Source organism: Polypterus senegalus, chromosome 2 (genome assembly GCF_016835505.1).
Source record: "Polypterus senegalus isolate Bchr_013 chromosome 2, ASM1683550v1, whole genome shotgun sequence".
In the NCBI taxonomy this organism is placed as follows: domain Eukaryota; kingdom Metazoa; phylum Chordata; class Cladistia; order Polypteriformes; family Polypteridae; genus Polypterus; species Polypterus senegalus.
The window spans coordinates 293289784-293308752 of record NC_053155.1 but is presented as its reverse complement, the minus strand read 5'-3'; the positions used below and the strand labels follow the sequence as shown (position 1 = coordinate 293308752).

At 37.2% G+C, this 18969-nt stretch overlaps 1 protein-coding gene across 15 annotated transcripts in view; it reads right to left on the bottom strand.

Moving 5' to 3' along the window:
• Positions 1 to 18969, bottom strand: part of nbeaa (neurobeachin a) — an 894135-nt gene that overhangs the window by 11743 nt on the left and 863423 nt on the right. For all 15 annotated transcript variants that reach the window (XM_039745777.1, XM_039745778.1, XM_039745781.1 and 12 more), the window contains 3 exons: positions 6833 to 6934; positions 2392 to 2588; positions 1997 to 2148 (listed from right to left, as the gene is read on the bottom strand). In XM_039745777.1, the coding sequence (XP_039601711.1) occupies positions 1997 to 2148; positions 2392 to 2588; positions 6833 to 6934 (451 nt within the window). The remainder of the gene's footprint in view (positions 1 to 1996; positions 2149 to 2391; positions 2589 to 6832; positions 6935 to 18969) is intronic.

The following is an 18969-nucleotide window of genomic DNA, read 5'->3' as shown; positions in this document are numbered from 1 at the left end:
TTCTTATAAAGCTGACATACATTCTAAGCATCAGTGAAATGTGCCGTCATCTTTTGATTTTGAGAAATCCTTTTGCGACTGACAGGTTGTAGTCTTTTATTCATCAAAGATACTCTCATTATCCAGAGTACCAGCATGTAATCGCAATACACGAGGAAGGCATTGAATCCTAAGTTTGAAAACTGTCATCATATGAAGATGCATGTGCCACTTCACTAAATCTCCATAAAATTATTCTTTTTAAAATGTAATTGTGTTCAATAAAGTGTAAAATCAGATCAAGTCAAGTACATATAGACTGAATGATTCAAACACTTCAGCTTCTCAGAAAATAGCACTTTTGAGTTAATATTGACCCATCCAAATGCCCTGGTATTGGGGTTTAGTGCTGTAGTTCAAACAGTAGGGCAGGGCTTCATTTATCTATGCACGGTAACAAACTTTCTGTTTCTCTTTCACACACTTCTAGCTTAGGTACAGTACACAGCTGAAATTGGCACCTTGTGATTAAAAAACTACATTAAATGGCTTCAGCAAATGGATGGGCAGATGGATTTGTATTTGAGGGTACAATCAGTTTTTTTTCAGAAAGCAGTTTGTATATGACAAACATGTAGTGTATCGCATCTGGCAGCACCTCCACTAAAACATAGGTAATTTTATTAGGAATTAATACTGTGTGTGTATCTAGTACAGTGCTGCAAGTACAGTGTCAGAGTGAATTAAGAATCTACTGATTAATCATGGAAAAGTGAATGGAGATGTCAGGCTCTAAGTACAGAGTGAACAAATTTCTGCTCTGCCTGTACAGCCCTGGTTAGGCAGGAGTGATTATTTCTTCATATTAATAAAGAGTGTAGAGGATGTCATTGGTGCCAATGTAAAAAATACAAACAGAAGAGTTAACCCTTACAACGTCTTTGGGTCAAATTTGACCTGTTTTTGTGTTTGAAATCTAAATTTAATCAGTTCAAAATGATACGTTGTAAGTTTTCCTACATTTCCCTAAATTAATAAACAGTTTAAAAAGTTATTTTTATTATTTGCACAGCTTCTCAAAAATATTTTACCTTGTCATGAGTCAATTAAGGTTAGTTTACACACAAATCATAAAAATCACTTAACTACTGTCTTTTCTGCTCATAGATGTTAAGAATTTTAATAGCATGCACTGACTGTACAAAAAGTAAAAAAGGTTCCAGATATCATATTTTTGTACAGCTGAACACTGCAGTGTCTTCTGGATATGTTTTGACAATCACGCATGAATATAATCTATCTATCTATCTATCTATCTATCTATCTATCTATCTATCTATCTATCTATCTATCTATCCACTCAGTGGATTTTACTCTATTTTTAGTGGATTTTACACTCTGTTCATGATATTCTTTCTTTACATCTGATAAAAACATTGGAAATATCTGTTCTACAATTTCGGATCACTTCTGTTACAGGTTATGACAGTCACTCAATAACAAAATAGGTTTGGGGTGAAAATTCTGACACTCAAGGCACATAAAAAGTTGTCAGAATTGGGTCAACAATGTCCAGTAAGGCACAGCATTAGCTCAGTTCTTGCAGAAACTGTGACAGTTAAGAAGTACATACAGCACTGATACTGACATATGTACGAATTAACGGGTTACTGTGAAGATCTAAAGAGTGCGGACATATCTAGTGTTGCTGTCCCACAGCTTCAGAGTCCCGGGTTTAAATTCCACTGCCTAAGTGACATATGCTTGTTCTTCCTGTGTGTGTATTGGTTTTCCTCCAGTTGATCTGATTTTACTCACCCATCTCAAAAATGTGCTGGCTCAGTAAATATATGTTTCTCAATTGGTCTTGTGTGAGTGTGCTCTGAAGTGTTACTTGTACTACATCCAGGGCTGTTTCCTGAATTCTGCCCAATACTGTTAAAAAAAGGCAACAGCTCCACACAACACTGAATATGATTAAGCAGGAATGTAATATCACATAACAGGCATGACTTACCTTTGATCATGTGACAGATCCATTGCTCTGATACCTGCATCACATCCAGGATAAATATACAGTTGCTTAAAGTCACAAGCTTGCCATACTTCAACAACTCCATTGTCACCCCCTGTTACAAGGTTCTGTCCATCGCTACTTAAAAGTATAGCCTGATTTTAAAAAAAAAATCAATTATATATTGATTAAAATAAACTTTGCAGATACATTAAAGCACAATTTTTGGAACTGCTAGGTCTCACTGAATTTTTAAACGGAATAATGTAGAAAGGTTTAGTATTAAAATAAAGAAAACATGATTTATTTGATTTTCATTTAAGTAATACATTCGATTTTGGTACAGTAAAATTAACATGAAATGCACTGTAATTTAAGAGAACAGAAAGAATACTCACTCTTGTTGAGTCACTAATCTCCATTTGAGCCAGAAGTTTTCCATTGATGCTGAAGTTACAAAATCTCCCTCGCTCATAATAGATAATGCAGTGTCCCTCACTGGACACTGAAATAAGTCTTGGATACAGACAGTTCTCTGGACCTTCTAACGCTCGCAGAAGGTCTCCTGTGATTGTGTGCACTAGACATGGTCCTTCTATAAAAATGAAAACGCAGCATTCACATATCCAGTAATTCTCCCTCAAACATAACAATTTGATAATTCAAATGAATAAAAACATATTGTAAATGGTCTGTCACTCTGAGAGGAATACACATCATCAATTCTTGTTCTCTTTCCATTTGTAATTGATCACATTACTATTAGATGTGTGTCTCAGTGGTTAGCACCTCTGTCTTACAGCTCCAGAAAACCGAGTTTAAATTCTGCACAGGCATACCGTCATACTCTGTTTTGAACAAGTATATGCTGTGATGAACTGAGCTACTGTCCAGGGCTGGCTCCTGAATTGCTCCTGGTGCTTTCAAAAATGGTTATTAATGATTGAATGATTTCCAAAAATGTCTCAATTCTCACAGTTCAATGTTGGAATAATTGTCTTTTTTGTTAAATGAGTTTTTGACATTTATATAGATAAACTATAGGAAATTTATATAGATAAACTAGAGGTGGTAATAGGTTGTGCTTTTAGCATTTCTGGCACCTTTGCATATTAGATATATCACATACAAGATCTTCAGAAATTGGAATTGTACCAGCTTATGGTCAGAAATATCAGAATATTTTAAAAGGATGTATAAAGTTATACAACAAAAGTACACAAATGAAAATGAAAATGAAAATATGCCCTGGATAGTATTAAAGGCCCCCTTTCCTTGCACTTGGTTACATAACCCCTGGCAATAATGGAAGCCTCTAAACATTTCTTTGAGCTAGTAGCGTCTCCCAGTCATCAGCTGAAATTTGTTCAGTCTCTCTTGAATGTTTGAAGGACTCCTTTTACCAATTGCAGTTTTCAGCTCCATCCAAAGGGTTTCAATCAAATTAAGATCACCAGTCACTGCTGGGAAGTTTGATACTGTCAGTTTCTTCCTTTTTTAACTATTCTTTTTGTGCTTTTGGATATTTGTTTTAAGTCACTGTCCTGCTACGAAACCCATGATTTTAGACCTATACCTGGTTAGCATGTTGTGTTCTATTATGCTCTAGTAATTCTCTGATTTCATGAGATGTCGTCCTGTGCAGTTAAACAAAATGTAAGAAAAATTACTTTTAATGAATTCAGATATTTTTACTTTGTCCTTTAATTAAAACCAATACCATTTGAGCTTGGTCTACAAGCTTTTTTTAATTGGAAAAAGAAAAGAGAAAAACAAATTTGCTGCTTGGTTAACAATAGTCTAGTTAGCTTAATAACAAAATGTTTTTTACTTATAAACCTGTTATGCAGCCCTGCGGTGGGCTGGCGCCCTGCCTGGAATTTGTTCCAGCTTTGCGTCCTGTGCTGGCTGCGATTGCCTCCAGCAGACCCCCATGACCCTATAGTTAGGATATAGCGGGTTGGATGATGACTGACTGACTGACTGACTGACTGACCTGTTAAGCTGTTAGTCTGTGTCTTCTTCATAAGCAACTTATGAACATCTGATACATTTGAGGATATTTTAGAGATTTGTACTGTGTTTATTTGTTGCTGTGTGCAAATACAGTGTAAGTTTTCATAAGGAACAAGTACTGCATTATTAAAATGGTAATCCATATGTATAATTACACCTCAAGAATTATGAATGTTTATCTGATAAACTGAAGAAAAAAACTCACCAGTATAAATATAGTAAATGTATATTTAACTGACAAAAAAGCCGTAGTGCACTTACTGATTAAAAATGAGGAAAACCTATAAGTGATGGTATATTTACATTTAAGCAGTGTTTATTTGCCAATACCAATTATATATATATATATATACCATATATATATATATATATATATATATATATATATATATATATATATATATATATATATATGCCGCTTTAAATGTGGTATAGTTGCTTATGCCATATGGGCTAGTCTGAGTATTTCAGAAACTGCTGATCTACTAGGATTTTCACGCACAACCATCTCTAGGGTTTACAGAGAATGTACCTGAAAAGGTAAAATGTCCAGTGAGCGGTAGTTCTCTGGGTGCAAAAAATACCTTGTTGATGCCAGAGGTCAGAGGAGAAAGGCCAGACTGGTTTAAGTTAATAGAAAGGCAGCAGTAACTCAAATAAACACTTGATAAAACCAAGGTATGAAGAAGAGCATCTCTGAATGCACAACATGTTGAACCTTGAAGCAGATGGGCTACAGCAGCAGGAGAAAACACTGAGTGCCCCTCTTGTCAGTTAAGAACAGGCAACTGAGGCTACAATTCACACAGGCTCATCAAAATTGGACAACAGAAGATTAGAAAAACATTGCCTGGTTTGATAAGTCTCGACTACTGCTATGGAATTCAGATGGTAGGGTCAGAATTTGGCTTCAAAAATGTAAAAGCATGGATCCATCCTGCCATGTATCAATGGTTTGGGCTGATGGGGGTGGTGATGTAATCGTATGGGGGATATTTTCTTGGTGCATATTACTAGATCATCCATGACTTTTTATGTTGGTCTTCAACAGTGGCTCATAAAACCCTTCCGTGTTTAATGTGTGGTATATGATACGGAAAGAAAATATCACTCCATATCTCTTTAAGTCAGCTTTAAGCTCTTTGGATGCTTTACTTGGTATTTTTTCCACAGTTTGCACCAACCTTCAAAGACATCTTTCATCAACTGTTTCTACCATGTCTTGGGAGGTTAACTAGCTGCTAATCAATAGTTCCATGAACATGAAATTAATTAATGTTGTGAACTGTACAAACAGGAATGCCAAGGTCAATGGCCTTGTACCCTTTTTCATTTTTATGTTTAGTGATAATGGTATTTCAGATCATATCAGACAGTTCTCTTGCTTTCACATTGTCAACGAGGAACTGGAAATGAAAATGACTCTTTTAAATATTAAAGGTATCACACATTGGTTAGCCGTTCTTGTATGAATCCTGGAAATGTATCACAATAGAATCTAATTTCACTGCAATGAGAATCAAGTTCTTCTAATCAAACTGATTTGAATCATTCAAGTGGGTGCCAACAATTGTTTCAATCAAACAAATGATTGCATAAACGCATACATTTTTTCAGGAGAAATTGTACATGATACCTAAAATGCAAGGTGCCAATAATGTTGACCACAGCTGTATATTCTACTTTGTGACTTTATGAATATTAAAATTGTCCTGTACTGAGCCACGGAACAGATATGTAGCATCATTTAAAAAAAACAAACATACTATCACATGAAAATGTAAATCCATTTCCTTTTCAGTTCTGTGGTTTAAACAATTTTATTGTACCAAGTCTTAAAATGAGATACATGTAACCTTTGATGATAAAAAACACATTACCTATTTTACTTTGCCAGGTCCTCATGTAGAAGCCACTTGTCAAATTGTACATACACACTTAATCATTTGTTAAGAACACAATGTGAGACATGTGGTGCTAATCCAGGGCACCTGATTAGTTGATGATGAGGAAGTTCTACCAGCAGTTAGCAGATCACGATAACAAGAAGGCACATAAGATCTGCCTATCAAAATAGCAGCAGTTCACTGGACAGTGGCAGAAAGCCAAGTACCCAGTAGTGGGACCATACAGAGAATGTGCAAAATCCACAAAGAAGGCACTGCTGGGGAAAGGAATTGAGGGAATCACTGCCACCAGTCTACCAATTTCCAACTGTCGTTTGCATAATTAGAGCAATCAGTTTCTCCACCCACTCATTCCAATTGTGCATCACGAGAAATGGTCCTCTATCCTGGCAGCATTAAACACAAGGCAGGAACCAGCCTTGTGTGGAACTCCAGTCCATCGCAGGGAAGACTCTTGCACACCCCAGAGCTGCACATCTTTGGGATGTTAGAGGAACTAAGACTGCAGACACCACTGCGACACTGCCTCCTAAGCTTTTTTTATACTATTTTTACACTGTCACAATAATAAACTGTAAACATATTTTCAAAAATGAAGATGTAAAAATATCCAACATAGCAAGAGAACAATCAAAGTTATGTTAAAAAATGATAATGTTAACAGAAAGATTTCCAACAGTGAATAAATATATAGAGAGAAAATTAAGCAATAGTAATTGGATTTGTTTCATCAAAGAGTATGCCTCCAAAGTGGAACAGCTGTTGAGACTAGACAGGGAGAAAATTAAAAAGGCGCCCTTTTTCTAAGTGACTGACACATTGAAATTAAATCTGTTCTCAGGAGATTAAAAAATGGCCTCATTTAAAAGCAGCATTGGCCATGAGATAGCCGGCTCAAAAAAGTATTCGTACTGACCTTTAGCTCCACTGATGACCAGGCCCAGCTCAGCACACACAGAAACACAAACCACCTCGTGATCGTGACCAGTGAGAACTGCTCTAGGTGCTGGGTAGTCGCCTGCAAGAAAAAAAAACAAGTACTTACTCTTAAGAATCGGATACTTTAGAAGGAAACCTAACAGAAACAAACAGAGAATTCTCCCATTTTTAATGTATTTTAGCTAAAGGAATAAGGTTCCTTTTCCTAACAGTAATTTATACTCACAGCGGGGTATTGTATTTGAGAGACCATTTTGTGTTCTCAAAACTGGACCACTGTGGTAGATGGTTCCAACATGGCCACGTCACCAGTTGATACTGAAGGGCTGTATTACTGGTTAAGAGTGTGGCATTAAGGAAAGTGGAAACCATGACATGTTTTTGTGAGATTCAAAATTGCCTTTTTTCTGAAAAAGGGATACTTCATTTTTGCAAATTACCATGAGCACAATCTAGAATTGTTTAAAGAATGCCAAATGATAGTCTTGGTCGTGGTAAATGTTCATACTTTATGCCGGCTAAAGACATACTGCTCTCTGACTCTGTATACAGACTCATTTAACTGGCCAATTGTTAAAGGAAGTGGTACAGAATATTACTGATACCTGGCTGCTTTCTGTTCAGGATATATATATATATATATAACACCTGCTGCCATAGAAAGGAAACAGGATTATTGAAGATCTTGGCCACTGTGTACAGTTGGTTTTCTTACCCCTTTTTTCTTGAAAATGGTACACAGCCATTCGCAGTTGTGCCCATAGAAATTATTCCTGAGTCTATCTGCTGGTTAGGCATTTGCAATAACATGTTCAGTACATTGTATAAGTAGTACATCAATTGTAGATATGAATGTATGTATCCATATGTATATGCAGTACTGTATTTGTATACACTGTGTGTGTATGGCATTCTGTCTATATATTTTTCTGTGTCGTTTGTTTGCACCAACTACTGTCACTATTCTGAGGAGACAAGTAAAAAATTCACTGTACATTATTATAAGTATGGCAGTAGACTACAACTTGAACTTAAACTTGAGTGTTTTAGTAGATAGAGCACATTCTTGCATGAAAATGCCAACGCTTTTAAGCAAAGGAGTATGAGGAATGGGTCAACACTCAAAAACATCCAAGGCTGCCTGGTTATTGCAAAAAGACTGTTGACACAGGCAGCCAATGCCATTTAATCAGGATTTTTAGGGCCAGCATCAATCACCGATTCCATGTCATTAAAATATATTTTTTTTCCTTTTAAACATTTTTACACTATGCTCTACCATAAACATCTGTGTGTAAGCTTCACGTCCGATGTAAAAGTGTTATTCTTAGGATCTTTACAATTAAAATAAATGACTGTTATTTGTTCATTTGGTTAATTAACAAATTATGCATACTGTTCATCCATCCATCCATCCATTTTCTAACCCGCTGAATCCGAATACAGGGTCACGGGGGTCTGCTGGAGCCAATCCCAGCCAACACAGGGCGCAAGGCAGGAACCAATCCTGGGCAGGGTGCCAACCCACCGCAGGACACACACAAACACCAAGCACACACTAGGGCCAATTTAGAATCGCCAATCCACCTAACCTGCATGTCTTTGGATTGTGGGAGGAAACCCACGCAGACACGGGGAGAACATGCAAACTCCACGCAGGGAGGACCCGGGAAGCGAACCCTGGTCGCCTAACTGCGAGGCAGCAGCGCTACCACTGTGCCACTGTGCCGCCCTGCATACTGTTCAATTAAGCAATATTTTAAATAAAGCTTTTTACTAAAATAAATAAAATCCCTGAACATAAATATGTTGTTTGCTAATATAACACAAAACATTTTTCCGTAATATATATAATACATTTGCATCTGACATATAAACATGGTATAAACAAAAAAATGTAATACAAAAAAAAAGGCATGATATAATTATATCCTACAATTATAATAATATGTTAATGAGACATTTACCAAGTTGAGACAAATCTATCAGGCTTTACAAATTTACAAGTAAATGAACTTAAATTGGATTTAAAGCCTGTGGTTTACTAAGCAGCAAGGGCAAACTCTAAAATTTCTCAATATGAGAGTTGCTGTGTTTTTTCAGAAAACATTTTCCTCTTCTAATTCAAAAAGTGTGCTACTGTACTAAACAAAAGCTCGCTTGCTCTTCTCACTCACATAAAGGTACAAACTCATTTTTTTCCACTCAAGATTCATCGTGGAGCCAGTCTACCACAAAACACATACACACACTCACTCATAAGGGGCCAATTTGGAATCACCAAGTAACCTAAAGTGCACAAATTGGAAATTGTGGGTGGAAAACCCACACAGGCATAGGAAGAGCAGGCAAACTCCATAGAGAGAACAATCAGGGTAAGAGGAAGGCTTTGCATTTTGGGCCTGTGAGGTGTCTGCACTACACGCTGACTGTGCCAGCCCATTAAAGCATTAGACAATTTGAAGTCACCTAGTCTCGAGATGTAGAGACAGCTCCCTAACAAGAAAGAAAATGCAGCACATGTCCCAATGACTTTGAAAATGGAGGTCTAACAAGAAAAGGTCTATTAAGATGCAAAATGGAGGGGTGTGGCAAAATAATATGAAAAATGCCCTGCTTTTCACTCTGTCCTCACTAAATCCTAAAAACCAGGATTTGAAAATAAGATATGTTAAAGAACACTGAGAAGTGAAATTATAGTTAATTAGTTAACTAGACACAACAAATCCTTATGTTTTGTACAATAGATTGCCTTCTGTTGCAGTTGCCCCAAAGATGTTTAGTGTGCTTTTATTTATTTATTTTTGTTGTTGTTACTTTTTTCTTGTATTTCATTCACATCTGGAATAATCTACATTACATACATACAGTACATTTTCATGCCAGCATCTTCCAGTGCTGGGTTACTGAGTTGGAAACAATGCTTTTGCTGGAAGCCCTAAGCCCTTTTCTTATGTGCTTGTGGCCTACTAATGTAAGCGGCATTATACAGAGACATTTGATTGAATGGGGAATTGTTCTCATGTAATTTCCAAGAGGCGCAAGTACAGTGTAACAATACTTTCCAGTATGCTAAGAAATGTTGCAAATACCCTAAGTTGAAGTTCGAAAGAGCAATGCACAGAGAACTAACATAGGAAGTACATTCAACAGACAGTGTGCAGGTATGGTAATTAAACCAATGATGCTTTAATTATAATACTGAATGCTGCAATGCATCAAAGTTAATATATTAAGTAGTACTTACAATCAAGCGCAGCACTAAGTCATTCGCAGTAGCGTCAAAACTGATCCAAACTTTGTGTATAATGGTGTGTAAAGATAAGCTGTCACACAAACAGTTTATTTCTTGCCTTTGATGCACAGCTCGGACACATAGTACAAATGACCTATCATAGACACCTATACATCTTTGGAAAGGTTTGAAACGCATCTATTCAGTGGTAATAAGCCTGTCATTATATGTGGCTCAATGTAGGAAAGACCTTTGTTAAAAACAGATTCACACAGTTGTGACACACATGCTTGCATCGGCGTATGAAAAAAAAGCAGACAACATGGAACTTATGATTGACAGTGTTTCAAAGAAGACAACCCCTGCGTATATATAATGAGAGGGAAATGTCTTCCTTTGATAAATCCTGACTGTTATGGACGCCTTACTCTGTATATGTGAGGTAACCAATTCAATACAAGTGGCTGCTTCCTTACTGTTGATTTTTACATCTTTATTGATTCATGATATTGCATTGTAGCTAGAGGGTAAGGGTGGATCTTTATTTATTTGGTTTCAAAAACATGAAATATGAATCATTTTCATATTAAAGATCAAATCATGCAGGCTTGGTTACATTTTTAACTATTCTGAAAAATAATGATGACAGCAACTGATTATGGAATTCCAAAGGGAAACAATCTGCTCCTAGTACTTTATTATTTGGTATCTTGTTTAATGTATCATTAAATTCTTTAATAATCAGAGAAATATCCATTATCTTTATTTGTTATTTATTTAATTTTAGACCATTAATGTCATTTAAGTAGGATCTTGACCTGAATTATATGAATTATATTATTTTAAACCTGAGGGGTTTGCACAATGCTCCCAGTGGAGTCTTTCTTTCATTGATAGTAGGAAATATTGATATTGGTATAAAATGTCAAAACAACATTTTATTTGTAACTGCCCAGCACTGATCTCAGAGCAGTATCAAGGGCTTTATCCCAAAAATGCTGCTTTCCTGCTAAGCCATCTATCACCAGAACCACACAATATAACATTATAATAGTGTGCAAAAAGGAACGATACACAAAAACGTTTTTGCGAGAAAAATATAACATATTCAGCAAAACCTGTTGAATGAAAAAAAGGAAACATACACAAGTTTCCTACCAAGTTACTGCAAGACTGATGTGTCTTTCTCCCCAATTCTGTTTTTCTCGCTTTGCCCTTAGACACTTAATTTACTGACTGGAATGTCCCCCTTTGCAAACACAAAGCATCACCTCTAAAAATCAAACAGAAATTGTCAAATTGAAAAGGTTTGAGGACTGCTTGTGTGTTGCAGCTTTACGTGCAAAACAAAGAGCAGTAAAGAAGTGTATATTTTTTGCAAACATGAAGCACTGGCTGTGTGCTTCAGCTCATAAGAAAATAATGAAAGTAAAACACCATTTCCTCTTAAACAGTGATTGGTGAAATCAGTCTTAATCAAATTGCCAACAAGATTTGTTTTCTGAGAAAATGGTGGACACTCGACGTATGTTGATATTCACACTCATACCTCTGGTTGGCTGCAAAATGCAGTGAGTACAAGTAGTAGAACCTCTCATTTGAAGAAAACACTCTTTGAAATAAACCCTGTGCTTAGCATATGTCTTCAGTGAAGCACATACTGTGGGGCCAGCTTTGTGCTTTAGCATAGAAGTTGCAGTGTTACCACATCACAAGCTAAGCTATGGCTTCCATACTGTTATGATATTCACAACTGTCTTAACTAATTTCAAAGAAAAGTGCACTGAAGTAGGTACTTAACAAATCAGTACTGATATTATCAAAAGGTTAAACATCAGAGTGAATATTCAGGGTTCAAGTTTTAGTCAGTTAAATCAATAGCTGATATCATCACTTCTCTCCATAAATACAAATGACATGACTCAACCAGGAACAACTAGATTATGCGAACTAGAAAATGGACGAAATAGGGCATTCAAACGAGGACAAAACACTAAAGGCGCTTTTCCACTGCATAGTATGGCACGACACGGTTCAGTTCAGCTCACTTTTGGGGGGTTTTCCACTGGGAACAGTATCTGGTACCTGGTCCTTTTTTTAGTACCATTTCAGCCGAGGTTCCAAGCGCGCCGAACCGTTACCAAAACGTGAAGTGTAAACTCTGCTGGTCACTGATTGGCCAGAGAAAATTGTCATTACTGCGTCACTGAACTTGCGACACGAGACACAACTGGACACCGCTGGATTTTTAGCACAGCCAGCAAAGGTTCAGACGCACCATTTTGTTTTAACCAAAAATGGCTGTTTCGTGGTCTATTGAGGAAGTACAGACGTTCCTCTCGTTGGTAGCCGAGGAGCGGATCCAGCGAGAGCTGGATGGGGCGACGCGAATGAAAAGTTTTTCAGGAGGTCGCTAAGCTCTTGGGCGCACACGGCTACCATCGGACTTACAAACAGTGTAGGGACACGTTAAAAAATGCAGTGGAAAAGCGCCATATAACGACACGTGAATAATCCCGCCCACTCTAAAGCGGTACTAAACTGCAGTCGAAACGCAAACCGAGCTGAACTGAGCCGAACCAAGGTGAGCTGTACTGAACCGTGCTGTGCCGTACTATGCAGTGGAAAAGCGCCATATGACAACTGACCCTCTCTGCAGCATTCTTCTGGTGAACAATGAGTTACTTAATAGCAAACTGAAAGACATCTGACAAGACTGGCTTCACAAAGAAATGTTAATCTTCTGTGTTTTTTGTTTTTCAGAAATAAGGTCAGTGAGATTCTAAGGACTGAACTAATTCGTTATGTTAAATAAAGGAAGTGGTGTGTATTTTAAAGTAAACAACACAAGGTACACAGTTGTTCATATTAGCTCAAAAAAACTATGCACTGGAGCTGGAAAAAGTGTTTTTGTGATTGCTTCCAACATATCTCCAAAAACTATGTGCATATTGCTTCACCATTGCTGAATATGAATGTTTTCATCTTGAGGGATTTTTTACTGCTCCTAGGGTCCTGAACAGGGGAACTGAAAGAAAAATGTACCATAAATACAGTATCAACAATATGTCTCCTGTGCCACACTCTGGATATCTGTTTCTCCTGATAAAAGGTGCTTACTGCCTCTTACTTTGCACCGACTATGGACAGTTAGGCCACATCTGAGTACCTCTACTTTCAATCTTACAGGGTGAAAAAGAAGTGGAAGGAGTTGGTAAGAACAGCAATCCAGTCCTGGACTAAAGAGGCACAGGAATAACTTTTAAGACTGTTATGATTCACCAAATTGATTTAAATACTTGGGATCAACAGTACAGAGTAATGGGGAGTGTGGAAGAGAGCTGATGAAGAGACTGCATTCAGGGTGGAGTGGGTAAAGAAGAGTGTCAGGAGAGATTTGTGACAGACGGGTACCAGCAAGAGTGAAAAGGAAGGTCATCAAGACAGTAATGAGACCAGCTATTGCATATGCGTTGGGGATGGTAGCACTAATAAAAAAAAACAGGAGAAGGAGCTGGAGGTGACAGAGTTAAACATATTAAGATTTGCATTGGGTGTGATGGACAGGATTTGAAATGAGTATATTAGAGGGTCGGCTAAGGTTGGAAGGTTTAGAGGCAAAGCCAGAGAGGCGAGATTACATTGGTTTGGACATGTGCAGAGAAGAGATGCTGGGTAAGGATAGAGCTACCAGGTAAAAAGAAAAATGAAGGCCTAAGAGGAGGTTTATGGATGTGGTGAGAGAGGACATGCAGGTGGTGGGTGTGACACAGCAAGCTGCAGAGGAACAGGAAAACATGGAAATGGATGATCCACTGTGGCGCCCCCTAATGGGAGCAACCGAAAGATGATTCAGCAAATTAGGAAAGGTTTAGATCTTCCAAATGTGGCCTGGATGAATAACCAGAGCAGCCATTATCACTGAATTTATCTGTGAAAGACAGTGCTTTCAAACCAATACATATATTCCAATTAAATCTGTGAGTCACCAATGACATCTGAAAATTACTTATGGCTTTCAGCAAAGCTGGCATTACAAAAACAAAAGAAATGCAAGTATGAGTTTAGGGAGCAGTTCAAATTGACAAATGTCAATAAGGGCACAAGCTGAACACTGAGCATAGCTGCAGTTTTGATTTATCTAAAATGTGGCAGTGCTTGTAGATGTGAATGGCCTAATGCAACTGCATCCACTTTTTCTCTTCTGGAGTACATAATAACAAAGGAGATAACTGGCTGTGTTCTGTGTGAGTACTAGCAGTACCTCATCATCCATCTTTCAGTTTATGCCTACACAGTAACATCAATAAGGGCATCTAGACTGTTGCAGAATTTCAGGATGTATTTAAAAAACCAATTAGCTGGCATTTTCAGTGACATCTTTAGTATCTCACAGAGAGAATCAACGGCCCTGGCTGGCTTATATAATAAAATACATAAACCGATCTCTGTGGTAAAAAAAAAAAAAAACAAACTATAGATTATAGGCCAGTGATATGTAATCCCACTGTGTTTAAATGTTTTAAGCCTGGTTGTGGCTCTGAGATACATTAAATGGATTATTCCAGTTATTCTGGAAAACTTCTAGTTTGCCCATTGTCACCACTGGTCCACAATGGAGGTCACATCTCTTGCACTTCATATTACAATTAAACATCTGTTACAGCATCCTTCACTAAATTGCTCATGTGTTAACTTTTCTTACCTAGCTGGGAGAATACTAACCCATCCTCCATAAGTAATCTAGAAAGTGAGATCTTGTTTTAGTGAAAATTGCACTAAACCAGGCTTTTGTCTGTGAACAAGTCTTTTCCTAGCCTGGCAAAAGTTTATTAACACTGTTTTAAAATAAACATGTCAGGCCTCTTGTTAACCTTTTTTGATATCTCAGTACATCATGTAGCTCTTTGAGATAGGTAGGGAAATGATGATGGTTGGATTAATGCAATTTAATTTGAATATTTACAATGTCACATTAATTACACAGTAAATTTGACTGACTTTTGTTTTACATAATAAAAAAGCAGTGTTAAATTTCTAATTGCATACCAAAAGATATTATGACTGGGGACAGATTTCACTGGTCTACAAAAAATATTTTTGTTTGCTACTGGGAACTTCAGAGCAGCTCTTTATTAAGTTTTTTACACTGATTTCATATATGAAATCGGAATTAAGCTAGCACGTCATGTTTTTGAAATAAACATCATTGACGTTTTAACACTTTTGAATATCTTTTTTTTCTTCTAATTTTATTGATTTTATTGTAATCATTCCATACAGATAAATCAATCTTTACAAAAAATAGGACTGAAAACAAATCAACCCAACCCCTACCCCTGAGAAAGAGAACATGGCCAACGGAGTAAAACTTAAAGCTGGTCAAAATACATAAATTGATGAGTTTAATAGGCAGATTAAAAAAGACAAAAAAAAAAGAAATGCGAAGAGAATTATTTCCTCAGTGCTTTAAGAGCTTATTCTAAAATATTGTAGCGACCCGGCAGCAGCGCTGGCGGCGTGTTGCATTATGGGTAATTTATGTAAATAGCATTGTGGGTAATTTATGTAAAAGCTTATTGTTACAATAAATTAACCAAGTAATATAATTGTGTTTCCTGTTGTAATTATTGTATGTGTCTGTGCTCAACTGGTGGGGTTGGTTGGGTTGTTGCCGTCCGGGGGTTATTTGAATGTAAATAGTTACCATCGATAAGAAAGATGGCTTCATTAATGACCTTGGCAATGGCTAAGCAAATGAGTAAAGCTTTGTTTAGCTGCTCTAATAAAGAGATACAACAGGACAGAGCTGTGTATTGCTAAGATTTCTATCGAAGCAATTATTACCGAGACACTCGGAGTCGTGCGGTGTATGGGACACGAGTGCTCGCTACCTAAAGAGCTGGGTGCAGCTGGGTGCATAACGCTGGCAGTCCGCTAGCCTACAGCTTGGAAGAGGTGCACGGCAGAGTACGGCTCTAAAAACTTTAAGACTCAACCACGGGTCGCTACAATATTATTGATTAGATCCTGCCAGGTTTTAAAAGAGTTCTGCACAGATCCTCTAACTGAGAATTCAATTTTTTTCAATTTCAAATGGTATAAAACATCAGTTACCCACTGACTCATTGTAGTTATCCTTGCAGTTCAACATTTGATATTTATGGGAAAATATGTCAAGTAATATAGTGTTGGTTGACGGCATTGCATTGAATTTCTAATAACGTAGCAAACAGTACATTTTGTAGAGTATACCACCATCAATATTGCCATGTTCACCCATCCATTATCCAACCCGCTATATCCTAACTACAGGGTCACAGGGGTCTGCTGGAGCCAATCCCAGCCAACACAGGGCGCAAGGCAGGAAACAAACCCCGGGCAGGGCGCCAGCCCACCGCAGGGCACGCACACACACACCCACACACCTAGAACACACTAGGGACGATTTAGGATTGTATGACTACTACAGACTTGTGACAGGCGCACAGTACCCACACAGGCAGTGAATACAACATCAGAAAATGTATACAAGAAACATTGATGATGCGTTAAAACTCTCTAAGGATTTTATTTTCTGAATATGACACAATAACATTTTTGTTTTGGTTAAGGAAAAACTTCACTGACCTTGAATGCAAGTGATAGCAAGAAGAATGTTCTTGATTATAAGAAAAAGAGAATTTTGCATGATGCTATTATTAGCTTATTCATATTCACTGAAAATACTGGAAATGATCACTGAATCATTGGAAATGCCAAACCATTGGGCTCTATGCTATTGCAACTGGATTGAACATTTAATATCATAAAAAGATATATGTAACGTATATTATCTATAAAGAACTTTAGAACAAGTATGACAAGAACAGGTTATTCTGCCCAACACTTCATCCATCCTACTCACTTAGATTGTTGAAGGTGTGAGCATTTTCAAGGTAATTGTATTCTTTTCAGTGAGGGGCTAAGTTTATCCCAACTAAGATTAGCTTTCTTAATTTAATAAAATGATGATAAATATTGAGGAATACCAGCTTGGAACCACAGGATTACCAACCATTTTATGTCAGTTTTACAGGTGAAGATCATGGCACAATGGAGTGTTTTTTTATAGTTATGGCAAACATCTTTACCAATTGTGCTGGCCTCCTATGTGTCCTGGGATAATTCTGGGCCAATCTTGCTTTATATGTAACTGGGTGGTGAGGATCATGACAATTTGCTTCAAAGCCATACAGTTTTGATAACATGGGTTCAAATCCTGGCCTGAGTGCCTGCATGGGGTTTCTTCCTCTTCCAACTTCCCAGATATGTGCAGGTAAGTCTGCTTGAAATCTAAATGATCAAATTATGAGTGGGTGAGGCTGTGAGGGTGAATGTGCTTTTTATTGGACCAAAGGCTCCATTGACAGCTGCATAAAAATATGAGAACATAAAAAATCTGACTGCTGATGTTGAATTATTAATCTTTAAGTTGTCCCAGTATATCATCCTCATACTATCTAAAAGATATTTGCACCTTAAATACAGACTTAGTTAGTGGCATATTAATACAACTCCTTGTATCAAGAAATGCAATTAAACCCAATGTTTTATTGACTTTTGAGATATTTTTGCGCATCACGTAGACACTGAGAATGTTAGATCAATATAAAAATCTAAATTGAGCTTCCTACCTTGTGGTTGATGCTGCTTAGATAAAATAAAACTAAAGAAGATTTGGCTTTTTCAGAAATCACAACTGTTATAACAATTAAAAAGGCTAAACAACATTATATTCAGAACCTTCCATATGCTGTTATGAAAGAAACAGAATTGAGTATCTTAAACATTAATCACGTATGCTGTTTACTGGACATCCCCAGCAGGCACAGACAAGTGTCAGTGGAATGTTGTGAGTCCTAGTGATTAGTCAAAATCAGATGGACCTTTTCTGTACTGTCACATGATGAATGAACATGGGGTAAAAGGTGACAAAAAGGGGAAGTGCACCTGCAGATCTAAGCACAACCATTGACCTTTTTTCATTAACAAAACCAATCTTTGTGTTAAACTGTAAGTCTCCTGCTCATGTTATAATCACCTCATGCATAATCAATGCACAAGGGGAATTCCTTCTCTGCTCTACAACAATGTGACAATGATGCCAAATTTATTTTGATTCTACTCCAAATTTTAAAGGATGACCCATTCCATCACCTTTTTAATTAAAATGTCATATATTGCCAACAAATGCACTAAGCATCCAGATGTTTGCCTCTTAGACTTTTTAGGTTTCTACTTCTATCATAAGCATCGTCAGCCTTCACAATTTAAAATGCCTTATAATGGAGCACACAGATCATCTCTAAGTTCAGATAATCCTTACATCTATGGTGTATTTGTTAGGTCCAAGTAAATACTACCTGTTAAATGCTAACACATTAATGCCAGTGTAATTCTGGTTCTCTAGAATAAAAACATCCAGCGAATATCGAGGACTATTAAGAACTTTTGCGCCATTATAATAGAGGAGGACTGACAATATGCAGTGAGCACTGGCATAGAGAAAAAGTCTTTGGTGCCATATCACAGAGCTACTCATAATGGACAAATCAAAAGGTAGGTTTATAGATAAACAAAATAAATGTGATAAGATATCAAATTAGATATGTTGATTTTAAAGGGCTTTCCATGGAGCTAAGTTTAGGCATGCTGTAACATAATGAATGGAAGCGTGGAGAGTTTCAGATATCACAACTATTGTCAGAAATATGTTAGAACACTCACCACCTTGTTACTCAAGGTGATATTAAATAATTTCTGGGGTTGGACAACACAACTTTAGGTAGATGGAAACCTGATTAAGATTCTCTCTAGCAGGCCCTGGTGTTTCTGCG